Consider the following 21,574-nt stretch of genomic DNA (forward strand, 5'->3'; position numbering starts at 1 on the left):
GAGGGAGGCTGACCCCGAATCCCGATGTAACGACTCTAGTAGCGGGGTCTCTTCTCCACACTGCAGCCTCGGGTGGCTTCCCTCCTGGGATCCGGGGCCTGCTCCGGGACGACCGCAGGTGGGGAGGGGTTCATTCCGGGCCTGGCTCCCCGCAGGTGGACACCACTGAGCAATTGAAGAGGATCTCGCGCATGCGGCTGGTGCACTACAGATACAAGCCCGAGTTCGCCGCCAGCGCGGGCATCGAGGCCGCCGCGCCAGAGACAGGTAGGGACCCGGCTGGCGCGGACTGGGGTCGGGGAACCCAGAAACCTCGGACCTCAGTGACCTCGCTCCCTGTCACCTGGAAATCCTACCCCTAGAAATCCCTCCTCTTGACTCCCGGAACTGCACCCCTGGGAATCATGCCTTCTAGAAGTCCCGCCCCTCAGACCCTGGAAAATCGCGCCTCTCCAGGTCCCCGGGACCTCGCCCCGTTGTCAGTGGAAATCCGAAAATCGCGGCCCCAGCACCCTCACCCTTCTCGCTAAATCAATCCTACTTTTAACTTGCCGGCGTACTACCCACCCCTGGGATCTTTGCCCCGGGGAACCCGCCCCACCCCAGCCTCTGTGAAAACTTGTTCATGGCATCCCCCTGCTCCAGGGCTCCTTCACCCTCTCCAATCCTGCTCCCACAGTACATTAGAGAGCTGTGAGCAGTCCCCTCGGCCACTTCCCCCGCCCATCTTTGGCTTGCCCCTCACTCCCAGGTGTCATCGCTCAGGAGGTGAAGGAGATCTTGCCTGAGGCTGTGAAAGACACTGGAGACATGGTCTTTGCCAATGGGAAAACCATAGAGAACTTCCTGGTGGTGAACAAGGTCTGTGGGTGGGGGAATGGGAGGGAGCCCAGCGGCAAGTGGGGAGCCAGCTGGGGGACACTCATCTCTTCCATAGATACTGGGGGGCACTGCAGAGCAGAGGCAGGAGCAGCTTCGACTCTCCTCCATAGATACTGGGGGGCACTGCAGAGCAGAGGCAGGAGCAGCCTTGACTCCTCCATAGATACTGGGGGACACTGCAGAGCAGAGAGGCAGGAGCAGCCTTGACTCTCCTCCATAGATACTGGGGGACACTACAGAGCAGAGAGGCAGGAGCAGCCTTGATTCTCCTCCATAGATACTGGGGGGCACTGCAGAGCAGAGGCAGGAGCAGCCTTGACTCTCCTCCATAGATACTGGGGGACACTGCAGAGCAGAGGCAGGAGCAGCCTCGACTCTCATGCTGCCTCCAGAGTGCCCTCTGCACCCCACAGAGAAGGGGTGAGTGTTCAAGGGGATGAGTGGGTAGGAATTTGGGCCCTGAAGCCTGTGTGGTCAAGGGCAAGAGAAACCCTGTGGAGGTCCATGGTCCTCCACCCCGAGTAATACGAGAGCAGTAACAGAACCGCAAAGACATCCTCATATGGCTATCTCTAGGCTTAAATCCGTGGTTTATTGTGAGGATGACGTTTGACACTTACCTGGCTTGAGTCTGGGCTCCAAGGAGGCCTGTGACAGCTCTCCCCAGCTGAATAGTGAAGTGCTGACATCTGAGACACTGCCGTCATCAGAGGGGTGGATCCTGGGGCTGCAGCCTTCAGGCCTGGGGAGCCTGAGGATGCAGAGCTCTGGCAGGGAATGGGGAGGGCCATTCAGCCCAGGTGAAGCTGCAGTGCTGGGGATGTTGCTTGGAGATGGCACAGGAGCTGTGGGAGCTGAGGCTGGACTGAGGGGCCCGCCCAGGTAGCCAAGGATAGTGGCCGCCCCTCCTGCCCCCTGATGTCTGGCAGCCTGGGGCTCCTGGGGCTGATGGAGCCGTCTGCATTGGCCCATGGCCCATGGCAGGAGCGCATCTTCATGGAGAACGTGGGGGCCGTGAAGGAACTGTGCAAGCTGACTGACAACCTGGAGACACGCATCGATGAGCTGGAGCGCTGGAGCCACAAGCTGGCCAAGCTGCGGCGGCTCGACAGCCTCAAGTCCACTGGCAGCTCGGGCGCCTTCAGGTGGGGGTGTGGGGTGGGGGAGGGTCAGACCCCTCTTCCCAGGGGCACCCCTGACCCTGGCCCTCTTGCTACAGCCATGCAGGGAGCCAGTTCAGCCGGGCGGGCAGCGTCCCTCACAAGAAGAGGCCCCCCAAGGTGGCCAGCAAGGTAAGGGTGGACAGGGATGACAGGCCCTTTATGACAGGCCATTATGGGGGGGTTCCCCATCCCTTGTGGCCTCCCTTTCCAGCTTGCACTTCTCCAGCCTCATTGCCTCCGGCACTTCCCTCTCCTTGTGACTCGGTAGCCTTCCCAGCGCCCAGTTTCTCTTTCTTCTCTCTGTCCTCTGGGGGAATGGGGTACCCCCCCACCCCCAGCCTCCAGCAGAGCCCATAGCAGGCAGCCTCAGCCTGGTCTGCTTTGCATCTGCACTTTTCCTCTTGGTCCTCAGTCACCGTCTGTGGTTCCAGACCAGGCCTGCATCAGCCAGCGCTTCCTGCAGGGAACCATCATTGCCCTGGTGGTGGTCATGGCCTTCAGGTGACTTGTCCTCTGGGCTCTCAGGGTGGCTGATGGAAGGTGGGGGGAGTGGAGCTTCCTTGTGGAGTCAGCTGCCCATGGGCTCAGGCCTGGGGGAAGAGGAGGACATAGCTTGGGAGATCAGGCGGCTGAGGTCTCGGTGAGGTGGGCCTTTCTGCCTCTTCCCCTCAGGGCGACCCATTTGCAGGCATCACCTGGGGGCCCAGCCCCAGGAGCCAAGGACCACAGCCCTGTCCTGGAGAGAGGGCGCTGGGTGGTGGCTCCAGCTCTAATGGTCACCCTTTTCTGTGGCTCCAGCGTGGTGTCCATGTCCACACTGTACGTGCTGAGCCTGCGCACGGAGGAGGACCTGGTAGACACTGATGGGTAGGTTCCTGGAGGCCAAGCCAAGCCACTGGGCCAGGTGGGACTTCGGTAGGCAGTCCAAGTTCAGAGAGCTATGAGGCTGTCTCCTCTAAAGGAGTTCATCCTTAGCCTCTCAGCCTGTTGGGGGGATCCAGGAAGGGCCTCCTTGGAGGGTGGGCAGCCTTTCCCAGTCCTTGCTGACGCCGATGTTTTTGTCTGGCCTGGTTAGTGCTCCTCCAGGTCGCTGGGCCTGCGAGTCAGGGCTGTCTGAGGGGCTGGGTTTGGAACATGGGGTAGGGGAAAGGAAGGCCAGGGCAGGACCTTGGGCTCTGTGAGCCCACTGTCACCCTCAGCTCCCGGGGCCACCTCTGACTGTGTCTTCTCTTCTCTCTTCCCCTTTGTCTGTCTCGCCCTCTGCCTCTCTGCTGCCCCTTAGCTCTTTTGCCGTGTCTACTTCCTGTCTCCTGGCCCTGCTCCGGCCCCAGCCCCCTGGGGGGAGTGAGGCCATGTGCCCATGGTATGTGCTGACCAGCATCCCTCTCCTCTGGCTCCTGCTGCCCCTCTTCCTGCCTCCCTCCCCTCCCTCTCTGCCTCCTCCTGCCCTCCTGCCTCTCCAGGACTGCCAGGCCCTCTCCCCTCAGGCTCTCCCAGCCACTCTGAGCTCAGCCCACCCTTCCCCAGCAGGTCCAGCCAGAGCTTTGGGACTACGCAGCTCCGACAGTCCTCTGTGACCACTGGGCTGCCAGGCATACAGCCTTCTTTGCTGCTGGGTGCGTGTCTGGGCGTGTCTGGGGTGGGATGGGGAGGTGGCTATGTTCTGTCTTGGGGGCTCCTCTGGCTCATACAGCCTCTGGCCTCCTCAGTGACCACAAGTCTGACCAGCTCAGCACCAGGTTCTGCCATCCGCACCCTGGACCTGTGTTCCAACCACCCTTGCCCTGTCGTCTGCTGCTCCTCACCCACCACCAGCCCCACCACTGGTCCTAGTCTTGGCCCCAGCTTTAACCCTGGCCATGTTCCCAGCCCCAGCCCCAGCCCCAACACCAACCGCTCAGGTACGGCTTTCTCAGGGCTGGGGCTTGGGGTGGGGGCTACCTGAGTAGAGAGAGAGGCCCAAAGACTTTTTGGTGGGAGGGTCTCCTGGAGAGCAGAATGAGGCCCTGGACAATGACTGGGAAGGCCCCTGAGGGGACCAAGGGACACATGGGGTTCACTCAGTCTTGTGGGGCCCTAGAGAAAAGCTGGATGGGAAGCAGCCAGCTCCCCTCTTCTCAGCCTGTCCCTGGTTCTATCCACAGGCCCTAGCCAGATGGCCCTGCTGCCAGTCACCAACATCAGAGCCAAGTCCTGGGGTCTTTCAGTCAATGGCATTGGCCACTCCAAGCATCACAAGAGTCTGGAGCCTCTGGCCAGCCCTGCAGTCCCCTTCCCTGTGGGGCAGGGCAAAGCCAAGAACAGCCCCAGCCTTGGTTTCCATGGCCGGGCCCGCCGAGGGGCCCCCCAGTCCAGTGTGGGCCCTGCTCAGCCCACCTGGGCCCAGGGCCAGTCAGGTACTTGCCGCACTCCTGACACTACCCAGCCCAGCCCAGCAAGGCTCACTGGCCAGGGATGGTCTCAGCCCAGGCATGTGACTGTCTCGGTTCAGGCTTGTCAGTCAATAGACATTTGCTGAGCAGAGTAAGGATCAGGAATCAGACCCACAGCCTTAAACAGATCACCTCATTTAGTCCTCACAGCACTCCTGCAAGAAAGGCATTGTTGTTCCTATTGTTCAGCTGAGGAAATGGGGATGGAGACAAAGGTGAAGTGACTTGCTCAGGATCATGCAGCCCCTCCGAGGCAGGGCTGGTATTCGATCCAAGCCTGGCCCCTCCTTCAACATGCCAGCCTCAGGAGGGTGCCATACTGGGTTTCCCCTATAGTTTCCCACACCTCAGATCTTTGATTTTAAGAAAGTTACAGAACCTTTTATTGAAGTCTTCAAACTAGGTTTCTCTGAGGTACCCTGGGGACTGCCTTGGGGGTCGAAGGGGAGGCTGGGAGGCTTCCTGGCTTCAACCAGGCAACTCTGCTCTCACCAATTTTCATTTGATGGGTTTTGGAGCTTCAAGAAAAAGAAAGCCTGGAAAATGTGGCTTGCAGAGATGGAAACCCCAGGGGGAGATGTCTGCCAGGCACCCATTTACTGGGCTGCCAGCCACTCTGGCTGGCTCTGTACAGGGCACTGGGAATGATGAAGACAGCCACACCCCTGTCCCCAAAGACCTCACAGAGCTGAAAACACAGCAGTGTGATGAGGCTCTGGGGGGACATGCAGGCAGCTTTGGGACTGGGAAGGGCACTTAATCCGGATGAAGGTGGGGAGGATCAGGGAAGACCTCTCTGGAGATGGTGACATTTGGGCTTTTTTTTTTTTTTGAGAGTCTTGCTGTTGCCTAGGCTGGTGTGCAGTGGCATGATCTCAGCTCACTGCAACCTCCTGTCCTGGGTTCAAGCAATTCTCCTGCCTCAGTCTCCTGAGTCGCTAGGATTACAGGCGTGTGCCACCACGCCTGGCTTAATTTTTGTATTTTTAGTAGAGGTGGGGTTTCACCATGTTGGCCAGCTGGTCTTGAACTCCTGACCTTGTGATCTGCTCGCCTTGGCCTCCCAAAGTGCTGAGATTACAGGTGTGAGCCACCACACTTGGCTGAGCTGACTCTTAAAAGGACCTTTGGAACTTGCCCAGAAGGGACGTGGGGAGGGCACCTTCCATCTCATCTGTATCTGATACCTGTCCTTGGTCACACAGGGTGTCCTGGATCCTGCTGGGGTCCTCGGGTCCCTGGGTCATGCCACAGAGCTGAAAACTTACCACACCCAGCAAATGTCCAGCAGCCCCAGCTTCCCCCTTCCTGGGTGGATAGTCAGACAGCAGCAAGACTGTAGGTGGACTAGATGACCAAGAAAGCCTTGTCTCCCCGATCTGGCTTGTCACACTCAGTCTCACCTCTACCCAGCCAGCCAGTCTGCAGTGGGTTCATTCAGGGAGGTGCTAGGAGCAGTGTGCTAGTAGCTGTGTGACCATCGGCCTTGGGGCAGGGAAGAGCCTGATTTGTGTGGTGTTCTCACCATCACCGATTTCAAGCTACCAGTATAACTGATGTTTCTGAACCCAGAGCTGAGAGACGCCTGCAGGCAGGAACAGAGGCCGCAAGCAGGCTCCTGCACACCTGGCAAGGGATATGAAGACCCATCCCTACTTTTGGGTGTTCCAGTTCTTTTGAGGAGGCAGACGTCAGGCTCATGGGGACTGGGTAGTCCCAGGGCTGCGGAGGAAAGGGTGTAGTGTGATTCTGGACATTGTGGGGGTCTGGGGGAAAAAAAACCTGGAACTTATTCATACTAAGCTATGAGTGACTGCTCCAAGTCTGGCAAGGAAAGACATGCCTCCGTCTCATTTGTGTCCTGCCTTGTCACCTTACTCCTGCCCCAACAGCTTCTCTCCTTGCAGAGCCAGTGCCCTCCCTGACCTCGATCCAAGTGCTGGAGAATTCAATGCCCATCACCTCCCAGTACTGTGCTCCAGGGGATGCCTGCAGGTGGGCTACGCTCCCTCCCCTCACCCAGGGAGGTCCCCTCAGGTGACATGAGCCCAGGTAGTACAGATCGTCCAGAACTTGCCCCCTCAGGGAGGATCCTCCCCCACAAGGCAGGGCAGCCCCTTTCCAGGCCTCTGCAGGGCTCCAGTACAGATTGGGGGCTGAGGAGTCAATGGTGGGGTGGGGGAGGGGAGGATGTTGGCAGGGTGCCCTCAGGCTAAGGGGCCAGTTTTGTCACTGCAGGCCTGGAAACTTCACGTACCACATCCCTGTCAGCAGCAACACCCCACTGCACCTCAGCCTGACTCTGCAGATGAAGTGAGTGCCGGCATGGGGAAATGGGAGGTGGGAGGGGAGCCAGGAGTCTCCGGCAGAACCTCAGAACAGCCAAGCCTGAGGATAGCCTGAGAGTCTGGCATTTCCTACATGGTGGGATGAGTGCTGACTTCATTGCCTGCTTTGTGGTTAACTGGCTCAATGACCCAGCCTCACAGGCTGAGGAGCACGTGGGATGGTTGATATGCGGTGTTTCAGGCCGGGTGGGGATTCAGAGGTGTGTGGAAGGCTGGTTGGGAGGGTGCTTGGGGTTGAGGGACTCCAGAACCCCATTTCTCTGCTAACTGGGCCTGTCCCCAGCTCCTCCTCCCCAGTGTCCGTGGTACTGTGCAGCCTGAGGTCCAAGGAGGAGCCATGTGAGGAGGGGGGCCCTTCACAGAGTCCCCACACCCATCAGGACACCCAGGTAGGTGGGACTGGGAAGCTGTGGGCTGGCCAGGCCTGAGCTGCTTCTCCTCTGGCTCAACTGGGCCATGAGCTGGAGCTGGGAGATACAGAGTGAAGGTGTCTCCACAAGGGGCACTGGGGCCTGGGCCTCTGTGTCCCAGGAATGGGCACGTTTGCTGTATTTGTTGATTCCACTCTGAGCATCTCTTGGCCCTGCCATGCTGGAGACCTGGGAAAGAAAGCAGATCACCGGGCTGACGTGGATGAATGCAACAATAGAGACAGGCGGGTGTCTGGGAGCCCATGCAGGGAGGGCTGGGACTCACTGGAGGTGTCTGCAGAAGCAGGAAGGAGCCAGCCTCATGCTCAGGTTGGGGAAGTGGCACAGCTAGATGTGCATTAGAAGGCCCCTCAGGCTCCATGTTCGGCCACCTCTTCTGGGAGAACTGGATGGCCAGCTCCTCCCTGGCCAGGTAACCGGAAGTTAGGACTGTCCCTGAGGCCGATGGACCCCCACTTTCTCCTTGGGCCTGAGAAGCCATGGGAGAAGACTCTCAGGACAAACACGGAAGCAGTGATTATTTTTTCTCGTCCATTCATGTGTTTACTCAGAAAATAATGATTGAGGCCCCATCTGTCCCAATCATCTGCTGGATGGGCCCAGTTGCAGGGGAGAGAGGTGGAGTAGACACAGGTTTTGACTTCCAAGAATGTACTCTATAGTGAGGGAGAAAAGGCATGCAGAAAGCACCTGGAAGAGCTCGGGCTTCCTCTAAGGGAGGCCCGAGCGCTGTGGCCCCACAGAGGAGACAGTGGCCGAGAGAGAGCCCAGCTAGACATGCATCCGACACGCGCGGGCCTGAAACCACATCACACAGACTTGCCCATCTCCTACCTGAGGCTTTGGCTCAGGTAGGAGATGGGCAAGCTGCCTGCAGCCAGGCTGCATGCCACCCTGTGAGGGAGAGGGCCAGACACACCTGGGTTTGAATCCCAGCTCTGCTGCACTGTGATTTTTAGACAAATGACTCAGTTTTCTCATCCAGAAGGTAGGACTAGTAGCAGCACGGCATCATTGGATCATACTGAGGGTGGGGCTAATGAAATACTTTGATGTGCACAGAGCATAGCGTGTGAGGGAACCCAGCACAACAGGACTGGGAAGGAGGCAAGGGCCAGGCAGAGGTGGCTGTGGACCTGCCAGTACCAGGCACGGTCTGCATGGAGTAGCTGCCATTGAGCCTTCTGCTGAAGCAGAACACGCTCCCTCCCATCTCTTCAGTTCTCTTTTTTCCTTCATAAAACTCCCCACAGACCTAGGACTGTGATGGCTGTGGTGAGATGCTGGTTGGGATAGGGGCAGCAGTCTGTCCTGACTCCTTTCTCCCTTCTCTCCAGGGCACCTCTCACCAGTGGTCAATAACCATCCTGTCCTTCCGTGAATTCACCTACCACTTCCGGGTGGCACTGCTGGTGAGCAGGGGCATCCCACCTACCCCGGAGGTCTGGGCACCCCTGTCTGTGGTGTGGGGCTTGAGGAATGGGGGTTTGCACAGCATGTGGCAGGATGGGGGCACAGTGTCAAGGAACGTCAGCAGGAAGTGCCATCTGCCCCACACCCACAGAGCCACCTCACCTTCCCAATGCCCTTCCACTCAGGGTCAGGCCAACTGCAGTTCAGAGGCTCTCGTCCAGCCAGCCACAGACTACTACTTCCACTTCTACCGCCTGTGTGACTGAGCTGCCTCCTGAGGCAGCACCAGGGACCAGGGGTATCTGGACACCCCCAACATTGGATGCAATGGTGTACACTGGAGCCTGCAGCAGGCCAGCTCTGCTGTTCACTGGCCCTCCCTGAGACTGGTGAAACTGGAAGTCTTCACACTGGAGTTGCTGTTCCAGCTGGTTGCCCCTCACAGCACAGAGGGAACCTGAGAGCCAGAGACTTCCTGGGCCTTCCTGCCTGCCACCCCCTTGGGGCCAGGACAGGACCAGTTCACCTCTGTCCAGATATGGTGGCTGGAGGGCTGGTTCAGGTGCCCAGGAGGCAAGGGGAACCCTGGGACCCTCATTTGTTCAGAGCCCACTATCCCCTGCCTCCCCTTTTGAGACCAGAGCCAACCCTCTTGGAGAGAGGACCTGCCCACCTTTGAGATCAACAGGGGGCTTGGATCCGCCCTCAAAGACTTGGGTGGACCCCCATGAGTCAACGGAGGGCAGATGGCTCTCCCCCTTAAAGCTACTCTGGGGGATGGCTAGGTAGTGGACTTTCTGGGGTTTGCCTGTTACACTGGACTTGGACTTCTAAGCTTTAAATGTGGCCCAGGAAGTTTCTTCTCCCTGGGAGAGCTTGGCTCCCAAGAAGTCCCAGGGCAGCCGAGGCCAGCCCTAGATGGGTTGGAGAAACTGACTTTGTGCCTTAAGTCTACTCAGTGCCTGGTGAAGCCATCCTCAGCCCTTTATGGGCCTGAACCAGTGGGGGCCAGTGGGCCAGGAAAGCCATGGAGCCTTGAACCAAGAATATTTGGAAGGGGACGTTCCCTTTGAGCCACCAGATGGTGTTGCTGCCCACTGCCTCTGTTCCTGGAGTGTACAGAGGTCACATCCTTCTCTCTGAGCAGAGGAGCAGGAATCCCTCAAGCAGCAGCCTGGTCTTGGCTGGAGGGCAGATGCAAATAGCTTTTGCTGTTATTAATGAAGTAACTACTAAATGCACTTAAACCAGGGCAGGAAGGAATGGAAGGATGGAGCTAGAAAGCTCAGAGTGGGCTAGAGCTGGGGTGTGACACTTATAGACAGGGCCCTGGCTCTGATCCCTCCCAGGGAGCCTGACACCCATGCCACTCCTGACCACCAAGGCCCTGGATTAGGGAAGAAGTTGTATCTTAAGTGCCAACTTTAAGTTTCTTAGTGGTACCTGGTGCATTCTGATGTCACATCCAGGCTCATGGAAGGAGTGTGGTAATCATTTAGCCATGTCTGCCATGGGTCCAGAAACAGGAAAGGGAATTGCTGTCCTTGCCCTGTGGTACGCTGCCACCTCTTTGGGAATCAGGCCTTGCCCCTGTCCCACTGCTCATTCTCAGCTTTGAATGGGAGGCCTTTCTATAGTGGAGCTGAATCCTTGAAGCCTGTGACCTGCAGGCCCCCTTCTGCCATTGATCTGAAAGCACTTGTCCTCAGGATAGGGAACAGCAGGGGGATGCAGGAATAGCAGGGATAGCTTCCTCCCAGCCCCTCCCCAATTAGGCTCCACTGACATAGGAATTTCACCATTCCCATACCATGCAGGAGCTGAGCCTTACTTAGGATGATTCTGTTCTCCCTCCTACTGAGGGAATCCTCCCTATGCCTTAAAACTGCTGAGCCCCACTCCATGTGATAGGATTCTGGGGCTTCCTCAATGGGGGTTCATGTTCTTATCGGCCCCTCAGTCCTTAACTGGAAAGTGACCATTCACTGCCCCCTGGAGCCCATCTGGACACAGCACAGCCCCAAACCCATTAGCAGCTGGCTGTTTCCATGCCTGGGGAGGGGTTCCTCAGTGCAGGCATTGGGGCCAGGCTGGGGCTCCAAGCTGCTTGAGGGGGTCAACCTTGGACCAAAGTTGCCTTAAGCCTGTGGTAGAAGGGCTTCAGGAAAGGTAAGTGGGTCATCTGCTGGAGGCTGCCAGCTGCCCGGCTGGCGATGGTGTGAGTGTCTTGGCCCCATCCCTGTCCTGGGGTCCAGCAGGTCATCCCTCCCTTCTCTCTCCTTTGGCCTTTGTTCCTGTAGCCACTGGGCTAATCTCCCCCTAGCTTCAAGCTGTACATAGGGCCTCCCGGTGCAAATCATGCTGCCCATATTGTGCCTCCATAGAAGCCTGCATGTGCATAGAGCGCCCCCTACCTCCCAGTTAACTCCCAGTTCCTCTCCTTAAGCTTGGACTCCTATTTATCATGTACCAACTCTCTGAGGTGGGCAGTGAGGGCAGCAGCTCCAGGCCTGCTTGTTTCCTGTCCCCAAACTGTTCTTTTCTTCTGAAGTAAATATACATATATAAATAAATGTATAAATACTGCTTTGTATCTGAGCTTGCCTCCTTGTCTCTTCTTGGGATTGGTCTGGTGGGAGAGGAGTCCCCTATGAGGCCAATTGGAATTCAGAGTTCTTCCTAAGAAGACTGAAATCTCAGCTCCTGAGCCAGATAGCCAAATGGATGCTTCATACCCCTTATCCTCTTAGTTTCATACTGGGGCTAGGAGTGGACTCAGCCCCTCCCATGGCCACACCTTCCCCACCCACGCACCTGCTGCTGCCCACCTGCGTTAAAAGTAGCCGAGGGGAAAAGCCTTCTTAGGCAGACAAGCTGAGCCTGGTGAAGATGCCCCAGCACACAGAAGGGTGGCTATGTTTAGGGCAGGGACTGGCCCAGGGCAGAATGGACTGATGTGGATTCCTAGAGAAGTTTGTCCTAGAAACAATAGTAGAGGGCAGGCCCAGGTCCTTCCTATCCACAGATAAGCCTTAAATTTCAATGACAAAACACCCCTGCCACACAAATCTCATCCCCCTTAAGTAGGTCAGCAGCAGGAACTGTGTGAAAGGCAGATGAGAAATGGGAAAGGGAAGAGACTGGATAAGGAATGTAGGTCCCAGCAGCCCACTAACCCTGCAGAATGGGCCACAGACAGGACTGCCATACATCTGCCTTTATTATTAGCAGCAGGTGGGACACTTCCAGCAAACGTAAAAAAAAGTAATTTACAAAAGCAGGGATTCAGTGGAGCCGTCTGGTTGTTACCTAAAAGAGGAGAGGGGTATCAAAATGAGACCAGTGGCCCTTCTTTCCACCTTTTCTCCCTGCACCCCTGTGTTCCTGGAGCAAGGACTGTCAAGCACACACCTCTGAGGATGAGCCACCAGAGCTGATTCCCAGCGGCCTATTTGGTGAATTATCTTCTGCAGTAAGTTTTAAGCCCCATATCTTGACCCCCTTAGAGCCAGCCAACTTCCCAGCAGCCTCTCCAAGTCATTGGGGCCTGACTTAAATGTACAACCATGGGAAGCCTGTGCCTACACTCTTACGTAGTACATCCCAAAGGCAGATGGAGGCCTTAGGCCATGTGAGCTCAGAACTAACACAGTCAGTCACACTTGGCTCAAATCCGTATGAGGGTCAGGGAAAGAGGAACAAATGTCCACTGTCCCTTCCCATTCCACTGAGTCTGTCTCCATCAACCAAGGGGTCATGCTGGTAAGAGCCTTAAGGACCCTGCTGACCTGATTATGGAGAGGCCTCCCCGGGCTGCGCCCTGGAGGCTCACATGCCCACCCCATTGCAGCTCTTACCCTTGGGCGCTCACACATAGATGCCGACCCAGAGCAGCAGGAAGAGGACTCCAAAGCCCATGAAGAGTGAGGCCACCAAGGAGATGAGGAGCTCTTTATAGATATCACGAGTGTATTTGGTAGAGGTGACCTCGTAACTGGGCACAGCAGTTAAGGCAAAGCAAAGAAATGGGCTGTGGAGTACAGACAGCCCAGGCAGTGGGACCCTGAGGAGAAAGGTATTGGCTCAGTGCCTTCTGGGGAGTCTATCTGGCTCAGAGCAGCCAGGCAGAGGGGCCTAAGAGATACCCTGGACTCCGGTGTTCCACTGCCATGAAGAAAATGAGACCCAGAGGAGTTAGGTCACTTGCCCCAGGTCACACAGCTCATGAGGACTGGAGCTGGGACTAGCCCTCTGACTTCCTGACACCTGAGTGCACCCTTCCTTATACCACCTTTCTAACTGCAGCTCCCCTATCCCCCACCTCCACTCCAGCCAGGCACCCTGCTTACTGTCCTGGAAATCCACAGAACAGAGTTCACCTGAACTTGGGAAATAAGGCCATAACCTGCCCCTGGGCATCACCAGCCCTCCTCCCCTCCTTACCTTCTCTCAGCCTCAATCCAGTGTACAAAAATGGCAGGGTGCATGTACCTAGTGCAGTTTCTCCCTCAGATTCCCACATCACTAATGCTGGTCCTCTGGATGCTCAGTGAAAGGATACACGAAGAACCAGGCAGTGAAGAACATGCCGATGGCCAAAAGCACCACGGTCAGATGGGGGAAGACAGCTGGGTTCACTGGGCTGGTGTATCTGCTCATGGCCTCGAGCTCCTAGGGGAGGGCAAGAGATCAGAGCTAGCAAAGAATCTCACGATTTCAGCTTGGGGAGAACGTGGGGTTATCAAGGAGCCTGGTGCTGCTGTGAAAGCTGATTTCAGCCCGGAAATATGGAAATCCTTCCCAACCAACAGCAACTCATTCAGTATGGGAGTGACAGTCACAGTTCTATCTCAAAACCGAGGAGACACTTTATCTTTTCAATATGAGACAAGAAGGGCCGCTCGGCATCAGAGGCTGAGACACAGAAGGTGTTTAGTGCAGATCAATGGTCCTTAGCATTTTCTGAGGCCAATGATCTCACCACTATGAAAATGTGATGAAAGGTACGAACGCTCTGCCTGAGAAAAACTACATACAAAAAAAAGTGTGCCTGCAATTTCCGGAGCTTTGTGGACCAATGTCTATAGTCTCCAAGCTGAGAACCCCTGCTCTAAGTCACTGACTGGTGGTACCCAGATCTCAGTATTTTTTTTTTTTTTTTTGATACAGAGTCTTGCTCTGTTGTCCAGGCTGGAGTGCAGTGGCATGATCTAGGCTCACTGCAACCCCTGCCACCTGGGTTCAAGAGGTTCTCATACCTCAGCCTCTCAAGTAGTTGGGATTACAGGATTGAGGGTGTGCATCACCACCTGCAATTAGCTGTCAGGCTAATTTTTGTATTTTTTTTTAGAGACGGGGTTTCGCCATGTTGGCCAGGCTGGTCTTGAACTCCTGAACTCAGGTGATCTGCCTGCCTTGGCCTCCCAAAGTGCTGGGATTACAGGCATGATCAGCCTCAATTTCTTTTTTTAGATGGAGTCTCGCTCTGTCACCCAGGTGTAGTACAGTGGCACGACCTTGGCTCACTGTAACCTCTGCCTCCTGGGTTCAAGCAATTCTCCTGCCTCAGCCTCTGGAGTGGCTGGGATTACAGGCGCGCCCCACCACACCCAGCTAATTTTTGTATTTTTAGTAGAGATGGGTTTTCACATGTTGGTCAGGATGGTCTCAATCTCTTGGCCTCATGATCCTCCTGCTTCAGCCTCCCAAAGTTCTGGAATTACAGGTGTGAGCTACCCCACCAGTCTTAATTTCCAATTCAGTATTTTCCTCACTACCTATGTTATTATGGAATCTTGTGAGCTATGAGCAAAGACATTAAAGTTCTGCCCTTACTGAGTAATCCGAGTCTGAGTAAGGTAAGTGCAGTATCTATTTCACAGAACAGATATATAAAAAAGATTAGGAATCAAAGCATCTAGTCTAGTGCCTGGCAGAGAGTATTTTGCTCAATAGGTATCTGCTTCCTTCCTAAGGTTGTAGGGAAGATGATGAGATATTGCCTATGAAAGAGGGATGTAAATGTAAAGTTCCGTACAAATGTTAACTTCATTGTCACCCGTCAGCCAATGCTTCTAAAATCCAGAACATAACAACTCTAGAGAAGTAAACTGACCCCATTGTTCTGAGACACTGGAATTCAATCCAGTAAACAATCACGGCCCCCTTCCCCCAAAATGATAAAGACAATTGTTGCCATTTATTGAGCTTCCAATTACAGGCCCTCTGTTTGGCACTGGGAATACAAAGATGAATAGACATCATCCCAGAGCTAGATGCGCGTCAGACGGTGGTCACTGGGAGGCGTGGCCGAAAACAAAAAAAGTCCACGAAACGTAGCCAGAGGTCTGTACAGAGGCTGTGGGCGCTCCTAGGAGAGTCTGGCCAAGTGCCTGAGAGTTGGAAGTGCTTCACCAAGAAACATTTGCCCAGGGCATTGTAGGATGGGCTCAGGTTCGGCAGAAGAACTTTCCATATGAAGATAACACACCACAGATAACAGAAATATATAAACTGTAAGGTATTAAAAATACGCCCCACGCCCCTCATCCTTAGAAATCGCGAGCTCAGAAACCTAAAGAGTTCATGGCAAGGGCTTCCCCCTTCCCCACCTTTCAGCCCAAGCCGGAGGTTCCAGGAGCGTCTAGCCCTCTGAACCACTGGCGTCTGAGGAGAGAAGCGCGGTGTAGGTCAGACCCCGAGGGGTCCTCGCAGCCCCGTGAGGAACTCCCTTCAACCCTCTCACCATTTTGCCCAGCTCAGGCTAAGCCGCCGCTCCGCCACCGGAAGAACACGTCTGCAGGAGCAGGCGCCTAGTGCAACCGGAAAAGGAAGTACCTGAGGAGCAAGTGGCATTGTGGGACTTGTAGTCCTATGATTTCGGGTGTAGCGGGAGCTGGGGCATGCGGGGACCTGGTGCAGGTGGCGTAGGGACAGGCTGTGGAGAAGGGTAGGTCAGGGTCGCTGAGAAAGACGTTCTCCCTGGCAGGACTGGTTGCCGTGAGAGCAGCCGTCTGAGGGGACGCGGCCTGCACTACACTCCCCAGATGGCTGTGCGTGGCGGGCAGGTCACGTGACGGGAGCGCGGGCTTTGGAAGGCGGCGGAGCGACAGCAGACCGGTGGCTAAACTGAGCAAGGAAAGCGGGCTTAGCACCGCTGGCACTTGGTAACTCCGACCAAGCTCTAGCCGCCAAGGCCTCGTGTCCCAAAGGCCAGGTGAGACCTTATGGGAAGCACCTTCCGGAGCGACGGCGTCCGCTTGGCGCTGGGAGTCGTGGGGAGCCGGGGTCTGGAGTGCGCGGCATTCGCCATCAGGCGGTCCCGCCACTTTCCCGCTGTGAGCCTTGGGCCAGTCGCGCAAGCTCCGAGCCTCTCTTTCTTCCATTATAGAAAGGCAGCAGTAAGTTCCCTCTTATGGGGACATGTTGTATTTTTCCTAAGACCTTGGACTAGAAACAGTTCTGACACTTGAGTTGTTGAGGTCCCTTTCCTGCCTGACGCCGCGAGGTGATCAAGGCTAACACGGCCTGGTCCTCGGTCCACCCTTCAGCAGCGCGGCCGGCTTGAGCAAGAGCCGAAGGGTTGAAAGGGTCTGGAAAGGGGACATTAGAGGTTTCCGTCTGTTGTCTCAGTTAACTCTGGCAGCAATCCTGAGAGACAGGTGATGGTTATCTTTCTTTTGTAGACGAGAAAATAAACCTCAGTGGCTTGGTAAATATCACATGGATGGTAAATGCTGTGCCTAGATTCAAGGCCCGAGCTTTTGCCGCTGCAGTTCACAGGGGGAATTATTCATATTAATCAAATGGGATGGACTTGGAAGGACGCGTGAGAGGAGGGCACAGCTGAGGAAAAGTGGGAAAAGGCGGGCCTTATTCCAGCTTTCTGTTGAGATTCGAGAATATAAGGTTAGGTTGGGAATGAGAACATGAAAGAGATCTTGATGCCATGCTGAAGTGTTTGGACTGAATTAGAAGGAAGAATTGAACAGTCATTAATACTCCAGAAAGAACCCTGTGAAGGAAGAGTGGGAACAGTGAAAAAGCTTGGAGGAGTCTTCTCTTCCCGTTTTTTTCCTTTCTCTTTCCTTTCTTCCCCTTCTCCGTTTCCTTCTCCTGCTCTTTCCTGATAGGGTCTTGCTCTGTTGCCCAGTCTGGAGTTTGGCGACACAATCGTAGCTCACTGCAACCTGGAACTCCTGGGCTCATGTGATCCTTTCATCCCGGCCTCCCAAAGTGCTGGGATTACTGGCCAGAGTCTCTATGCCTGGCCCTGGTAGAATATATCTTAGAGTGTTGGACACATACCACCAGTGGGTACAAAATGACTTTATTATAATTTTGAGACAGAATCTCGCTCTGTCGCCAGGCTGGAGCGCAGTGGTGCATTCGTGGCTCACTGCAGTTTCCGCCTCCAGGTTCAAGCGATTCTCCTGCCTCAGCCTCCAGAATAGCTGGGATTATAGGTGCATGCCACCACACCCAGCTAGTTTTTTTTTTTTTTTTTGTATTTTTAGTAGAGACGGGATTTCACCATGTTGGCCAGGATGGCAAGATGACTTTAAATTACAACCGCTAAAAATCCTTTTTAATAGTTACACGTTTAACACATATTAAAATCTAACTGATAGAACACAAATAGTATTGCTTATGATGAGTTTTCTTTATTAGTTTATTTTAGTTTTTTAAAAAAATTCTAAATAAAAGTACAGATTTTAGTTGGAAGTGGCAAAAATTGTGAGGGTGATTTGGGAAATGCTGCCACAAGAAAGACTTGATGGCAGGGCAAGGTGCCTCACGCCTGTAATTCAGCACTTTGGAGGCCAAGGCTGGCAGATCACCTGTGGTCGGGAGTTTGAGACCAGCCTGACCAACGTGGAGAGACTCTGTCTCTACTAAAAATGCAAAATTAGCTGGACATGGTGGTACATGCCTGTAATCCCAGCTACTTGGGAGGCTGAGGCAGGAGAATCCCTTGAACTGTGGAGGTTGCAGTGAGCCAAGATCACGCCATTGTATTCCAGCCTGGGCCGCAAGAGTGAAACTCCGTCTCACACACACACACACACACACACACACACAAAAGACTTGATCACGTGCCTATCGACTCTGAAGTGCAATCATTTTTTGGGCCCAGTGGCTGTGGAATGCCAGATACCACAATCAGGACCCGGGGAAGAGCCATGGAGTTAACATTTCAGACTGAGTGGTGGAGAGAAAACGCACAGGGAAAGCTTGAAACTAGCAATGTAATAAAAATAGAAACTCTATGTGCTGAGGCGATGACAGGAGTGAGAGAAGCTTGTGAAGAAGCCACATCACCTCCATTCAGATGTTACATTTGCAGTCCGTTCTCAAGGCTGCCTTATCAGTCAGGGTTCTCCAGAGACTCAAAATCAGATCTTTTTGTTTAGCTGGTATATTTGCCTGTCTTCAGGTTTGCCATTATGGTCCCTAGACTCCTCAAGCCAGGCCAAGCACTCTGGCCTTCCGTGGTCCTTGATGGAGACGTAGGTTGTAGTTTTTTTTGGTATAATAAATAATGCTGCTGCCTCAGAATATCAATAATATCTTATTTCTCTAAGCACCTGCTTCAATTTCTGGTATTTTTACTATTGAGTAAACTCCCCTGCTAGAGGTTTTTTTGAGAATGGGGACTTTGTCTTCATCTTTTTATCTTCAGCAGTGCTGACTTGGTGTCCTTTTTGTGTGGCATTTAGCTCAAGACACAAAGTTGGTGAGAGAACGCCAATTATAACCCTTCTCCTTTCCTCCATCTCTGACTTGCCTTTCTTTTTTAGTCATCCCTCCTCTGTATTGCCATGGGAATTCAAGGCCTGGCCAAACTAATTGCTGACGTGGCCCCCAGTGCCATCCGGGAGAATGACATCAAGAGCTACTTTGGCCGTAAGGTGGCCATTGATGCCTCTATGAGCATTTATCAGTTCCTGATTGCTGTTCGCCAGGGTGGGGATGTGCTGCAGAACGAGGAGGGTGAGACCACCAGCCACCTGATGGGCATGTTTTACCGCACTATCCGCATGATGGAGAACGGCATCAAGCCCGTGTATGTCTTTGACGGGAAGCCACCACAGCTCAAGTCAGGCGAGCTGGCCAAACGCAGTGAACGGCGGGCTGAGGCAGAGAAGCAGCTGCAGCAGGCTCAGGCTGCTGGGGCCGAGCAGGAGGTGGAAAAATTCACTAAGCGGCTGGTGAAGGTCACTAAGCAGCACAACGATGAGTGCAAGCGTCTGCTGAGCCTCATGGGCATCCCTTATCTCGATGCACCCAGCGAGGCAGAGGCCAGCTGTGCTGCCCTGGTGAAGGCTGGCAAGGTCTATGCTGCGGCTACCGAGGACATGGACTGCCTCACCTTTGGCAGCCCTGTGCTAATGCGACACCTGACTGCCAGTGAATCCAAAAAGCTGCCCATCCAGGAATTCCACTTGAGCCGGATTCTGCAGGAGCTGGGCCTGAACCAGGAACAGTTTGTGGATCTGTGCATCTTGCTGGGCAGTGACTACTGTGAGAGTATCCGGGGCATTGGGCCCAAGCGGGCTGTGGACCTCATCCAGAAGCACAAGAGCATTGAGGAGATAGTGCGGCGACTTGACCCCAACAAGTACCCTGTGCCAGAAAATTGGCTCCACAAGGAGGCTCACCAGCTCTTCTTGGAACCTGAGGTGCTGGACCCAGAGTCTGTGGAGCTGAAGTGGAGCGAGCCAAATGAAGAAGAGCTGGTCAAGTTCATGTGTGGCGAAAAGCAGTTCTCTGAGGAGCGAATCCGCAGCGGGGTCAAGAGGCTGAGCAAGAGCCGCCAAGGCAGCACGCAGGGCCGCCTGGATGATTTCTTCAAGGTGACGGGCTCGCTCTCTTCAGCTAAGCGCAAGGAGCCAGAACCCAGGGGATCTACTAAGAAGAAGGCAAAAACTGGGGCAGCAGGGAAGTTTAAAAGGGGAAAATAAATGTGTTTCCCCCATGCTTGACCCCAGAATATTTGCTCCCTTATACCCTCAAGAGCTACCGCTAGAGAAACCGTTAAGGGTCGAGCGAGGATTCTAAGGCCTTTCTAATGTGACCCTTCTCAATAGTGCTTGTCCCGTTTTTTACTTGATTTTAATGGCAAGAAGGCCACAGAGGTACTTTTTTTAGCTCAGGAAAATACATCAGGTTCAAACCACTTCTCAGGCAGTTTAATGGACACTAAGTCCATTGTTACATCCAAGTGATAGCAACAATTTTTGGAGAAGAGAGGGAGATAAAAGGGGGGAGACAAAAGATGTAGAGAAATGATTTCCTGGCTGGCCAGCTGGTGGCCAGTGGGAGGGGATGGTGGACCTGGCCTGTGCTTTCCTCTAGTTCAGGCTTGACCCACCTTGAGAAAGCCATCAGGAAGGCCCATTTAGTAGATGGGAGGAACAGCTGAGAGAAGATGGGCAGAGAGCTGGAGCCCCTGGGGTTGACTGTGTCTGTGTCTGTGGCTGATTACTGGCTGTGTCTTCGGGTGGGCAGAAACTCGAACTTGCTGTTATTTGTGTCTAGTTACTCAGTGGAGTAAGATGGTGATGTTCATCTGTCAATCAGCTCAGTTGAGACTTTGGGATAAGACACTGGTTTTCATGTGCTGTTTTTGTTTTAAAGTTATGAAGAGAAAAAAAGTCAATAAAATCATAAAAGTAACCAAAATGTCACATTCTTTGAGAACATTTGAAAATATCCGGAGGGACCATGGCTCCAAAGTTTTCCTTTTCACTCGGATAACATGCTGTAATGTAATTGCACTCGATTAGCAATGGGTGGTTTGAAAGTGGCCACAAGATGGCACCATGCTCCATAAAATGGCCACAGCAGCTTGATGGAACTTCGGCCATTAGGAGGAGGATGCTTTGTTAATTGTTTCTTGCTGGGAGAGGAGTTTTAATAAGTTGAATAGCTATAGTCTCTCATTCCATGTGAGATCAAAGGAGTGCCTTTAAGAAAGCCTCACAATTAGGCCGGGCACCGTGGCTCATGCCTGTAATCCCAGCACTTTTGGGAGGCCGAGGTGGGTGGATCACCGGGTCAAGAGATAGAGACCATCCTGGTCAGCATGGTGAAACCCTGTCTCAACAAAAATTAGCTGGGCATGGAGGTGCGTGCCCGTAGTCCCAGCTACTTGGGAGGCTGAGGCAGGAGAATTGTTTGAAGCAGGAGGCAGAGGTTGTGGTGAGCCGAGATCATGCCTTTGCACTCCAGCCTGGGTAACGAGTGAAACTCCGTCTCAAAAAAAAAAAAAAAGCCTCACAATTTAGATCAACTACCTCATAACATCCAACCATTTACTTTGCCACTACTTGTAAACTGAAAGCTGCCATCCAGAAACCATTTTCTTGTTCCTTTTGTAACATTAAATCTAAGTTGCTGTTTCCCATAGAGATGGCAAAGTTTTGAACTTGGAAAGTTTTATAAGCCCAATAAAGCCTGGTGGGGAACTGGCCCATTTGAGTTTTCGATGTTAGCATTCCTGTCAGTTCCATTTGAAGTTAACAGGGACACTTACGTAACTGTCTGAAATTTAAGCTGGCAGTGTCTTGACGGATTAAACAGGTAGGAGCCTGAAGACCAGTAGTTTTCAAGTCTTAATGGAGAAACCTATTCTTCAAGTGTAATCTTATGTGAAATTTCAGGATATACAAGTTTCTCTGGTTGAAGCTGGAATGGGATAAAGTCTCCCCAGCAATGGCCTCTGAAAACTGATGTTGACAGAAAGTTCCATCCCAAGGGCAGCTAACTTTTGAAACTGATTTCCCCAGATTGTACTAAGCCACACAACTTATTTGAGCTCTATTTTCTGATTCAGGTAGATTGATTCTAAACCTGCAGTAATAGTGATGGTGATAGGAAGTAGAAACGGTAAGAATTTTTTT

General features: G+C 53.7%; 3 protein-coding genes across 17 annotated transcripts in view; 2 read left to right on the top strand and 1 right to left on the bottom strand.

The window, feature by feature from the left end:
* The window catches only part of MYRF (myelin regulatory factor), a 36,908-nt gene extending 25,641 nt beyond the window's left edge, over nt 1–11,267 (top strand). Inside the window, exons 13-27 of one of the 15 annotated variants that reach the window (XM_035262920.3) lie at nt 156–267; nt 752–861; nt 1,867–2,027; nt 2,102–2,174; nt 2,458–2,546; nt 2,718–2,912; nt 3,328–3,408; nt 3,573–3,661; nt 3,755–3,946; nt 4,190–4,441; nt 6,370–6,472; nt 6,716–6,790; nt 7,109–7,214; nt 8,594–8,668; nt 8,855–11,267. In XM_035262920.3, the coding sequence (XP_035118811.1) occupies nt 156–267; nt 752–861; nt 1,867–2,027; nt 2,102–2,174; nt 2,458–2,546; nt 2,718–2,912; nt 3,328–3,408; nt 3,573–3,661; nt 3,755–3,946; nt 4,190–4,441; nt 6,370–6,472; nt 6,716–6,790; nt 7,109–7,214; nt 8,594–8,668; nt 8,855–8,935 (1,794 nt within the window). In that variant the 3' untranslated portion in view covers nt 8,936–11,267. The remainder of the gene's footprint in view (nt 1–155; nt 268–751; nt 862–1,866; nt 2,028–2,101; nt 2,175–2,457; nt 2,547–2,717; nt 2,913–3,327; nt 3,409–3,572; nt 3,662–3,754; nt 3,947–4,189; nt 4,442–6,369; nt 6,473–6,715; nt 6,791–7,108; nt 7,215–8,593; nt 8,669–8,854) is intronic. The other 14 variants (XM_035262922.3, XM_035262921.3, XM_078341178.1 and 11 more) reach the window with 14 other exon arrangements.
* A 604-nt stretch (nt 11,268–11,871) lies between these two features.
* TMEM258 (transmembrane protein 258) lies at nt 11,872–15,469 on the bottom strand. The gene is made up of 4 exons (XM_003734279.6): nt 15,415–15,469; nt 13,231–13,340; nt 12,527–12,663; nt 11,872–11,978 (listed from the first exon to the last, which is right to left on the bottom strand). Exons 1-3 carry the CDS (start codon nt 15,415–15,417, stop codon nt 12,537–12,539), a joined length of 240 nt encoding a protein of 79 aa, XP_003734327.1. The 5' UTR covers nt 15,418–15,469; the 3' UTR covers nt 11,872–11,978; nt 12,527–12,536.
* Nucleotides 15,470–15,761: 292 nt separating this feature from the next.
* Nucleotides 15,762–20,345, top strand: FEN1 (flap structure-specific endonuclease 1). Its single transcript, XM_002755413.6, has 2 exons — nt 15,762–15,885; nt 18,470–20,345. Exon 2 carries the CDS (start codon nt 18,491–18,493, stop codon nt 19,631–19,633), a length of 1,143 nt encoding a protein of 380 aa, XP_002755459.1. The 5' UTR covers nt 15,762–15,885; nt 18,470–18,490; the 3' UTR covers nt 19,634–20,345.
* Nucleotides 20,346–21,574: the final 1,229 nt, after the last annotated feature.

This window comes from Callithrix jacchus, chromosome 10, assembly GCF_049354715.1.
Source record: "Callithrix jacchus isolate 240 chromosome 10, calJac240_pri, whole genome shotgun sequence".
NCBI classification, from domain to species: Eukaryota; Metazoa; Chordata; class Mammalia; order Primates; family Cebidae; genus Callithrix; species Callithrix jacchus.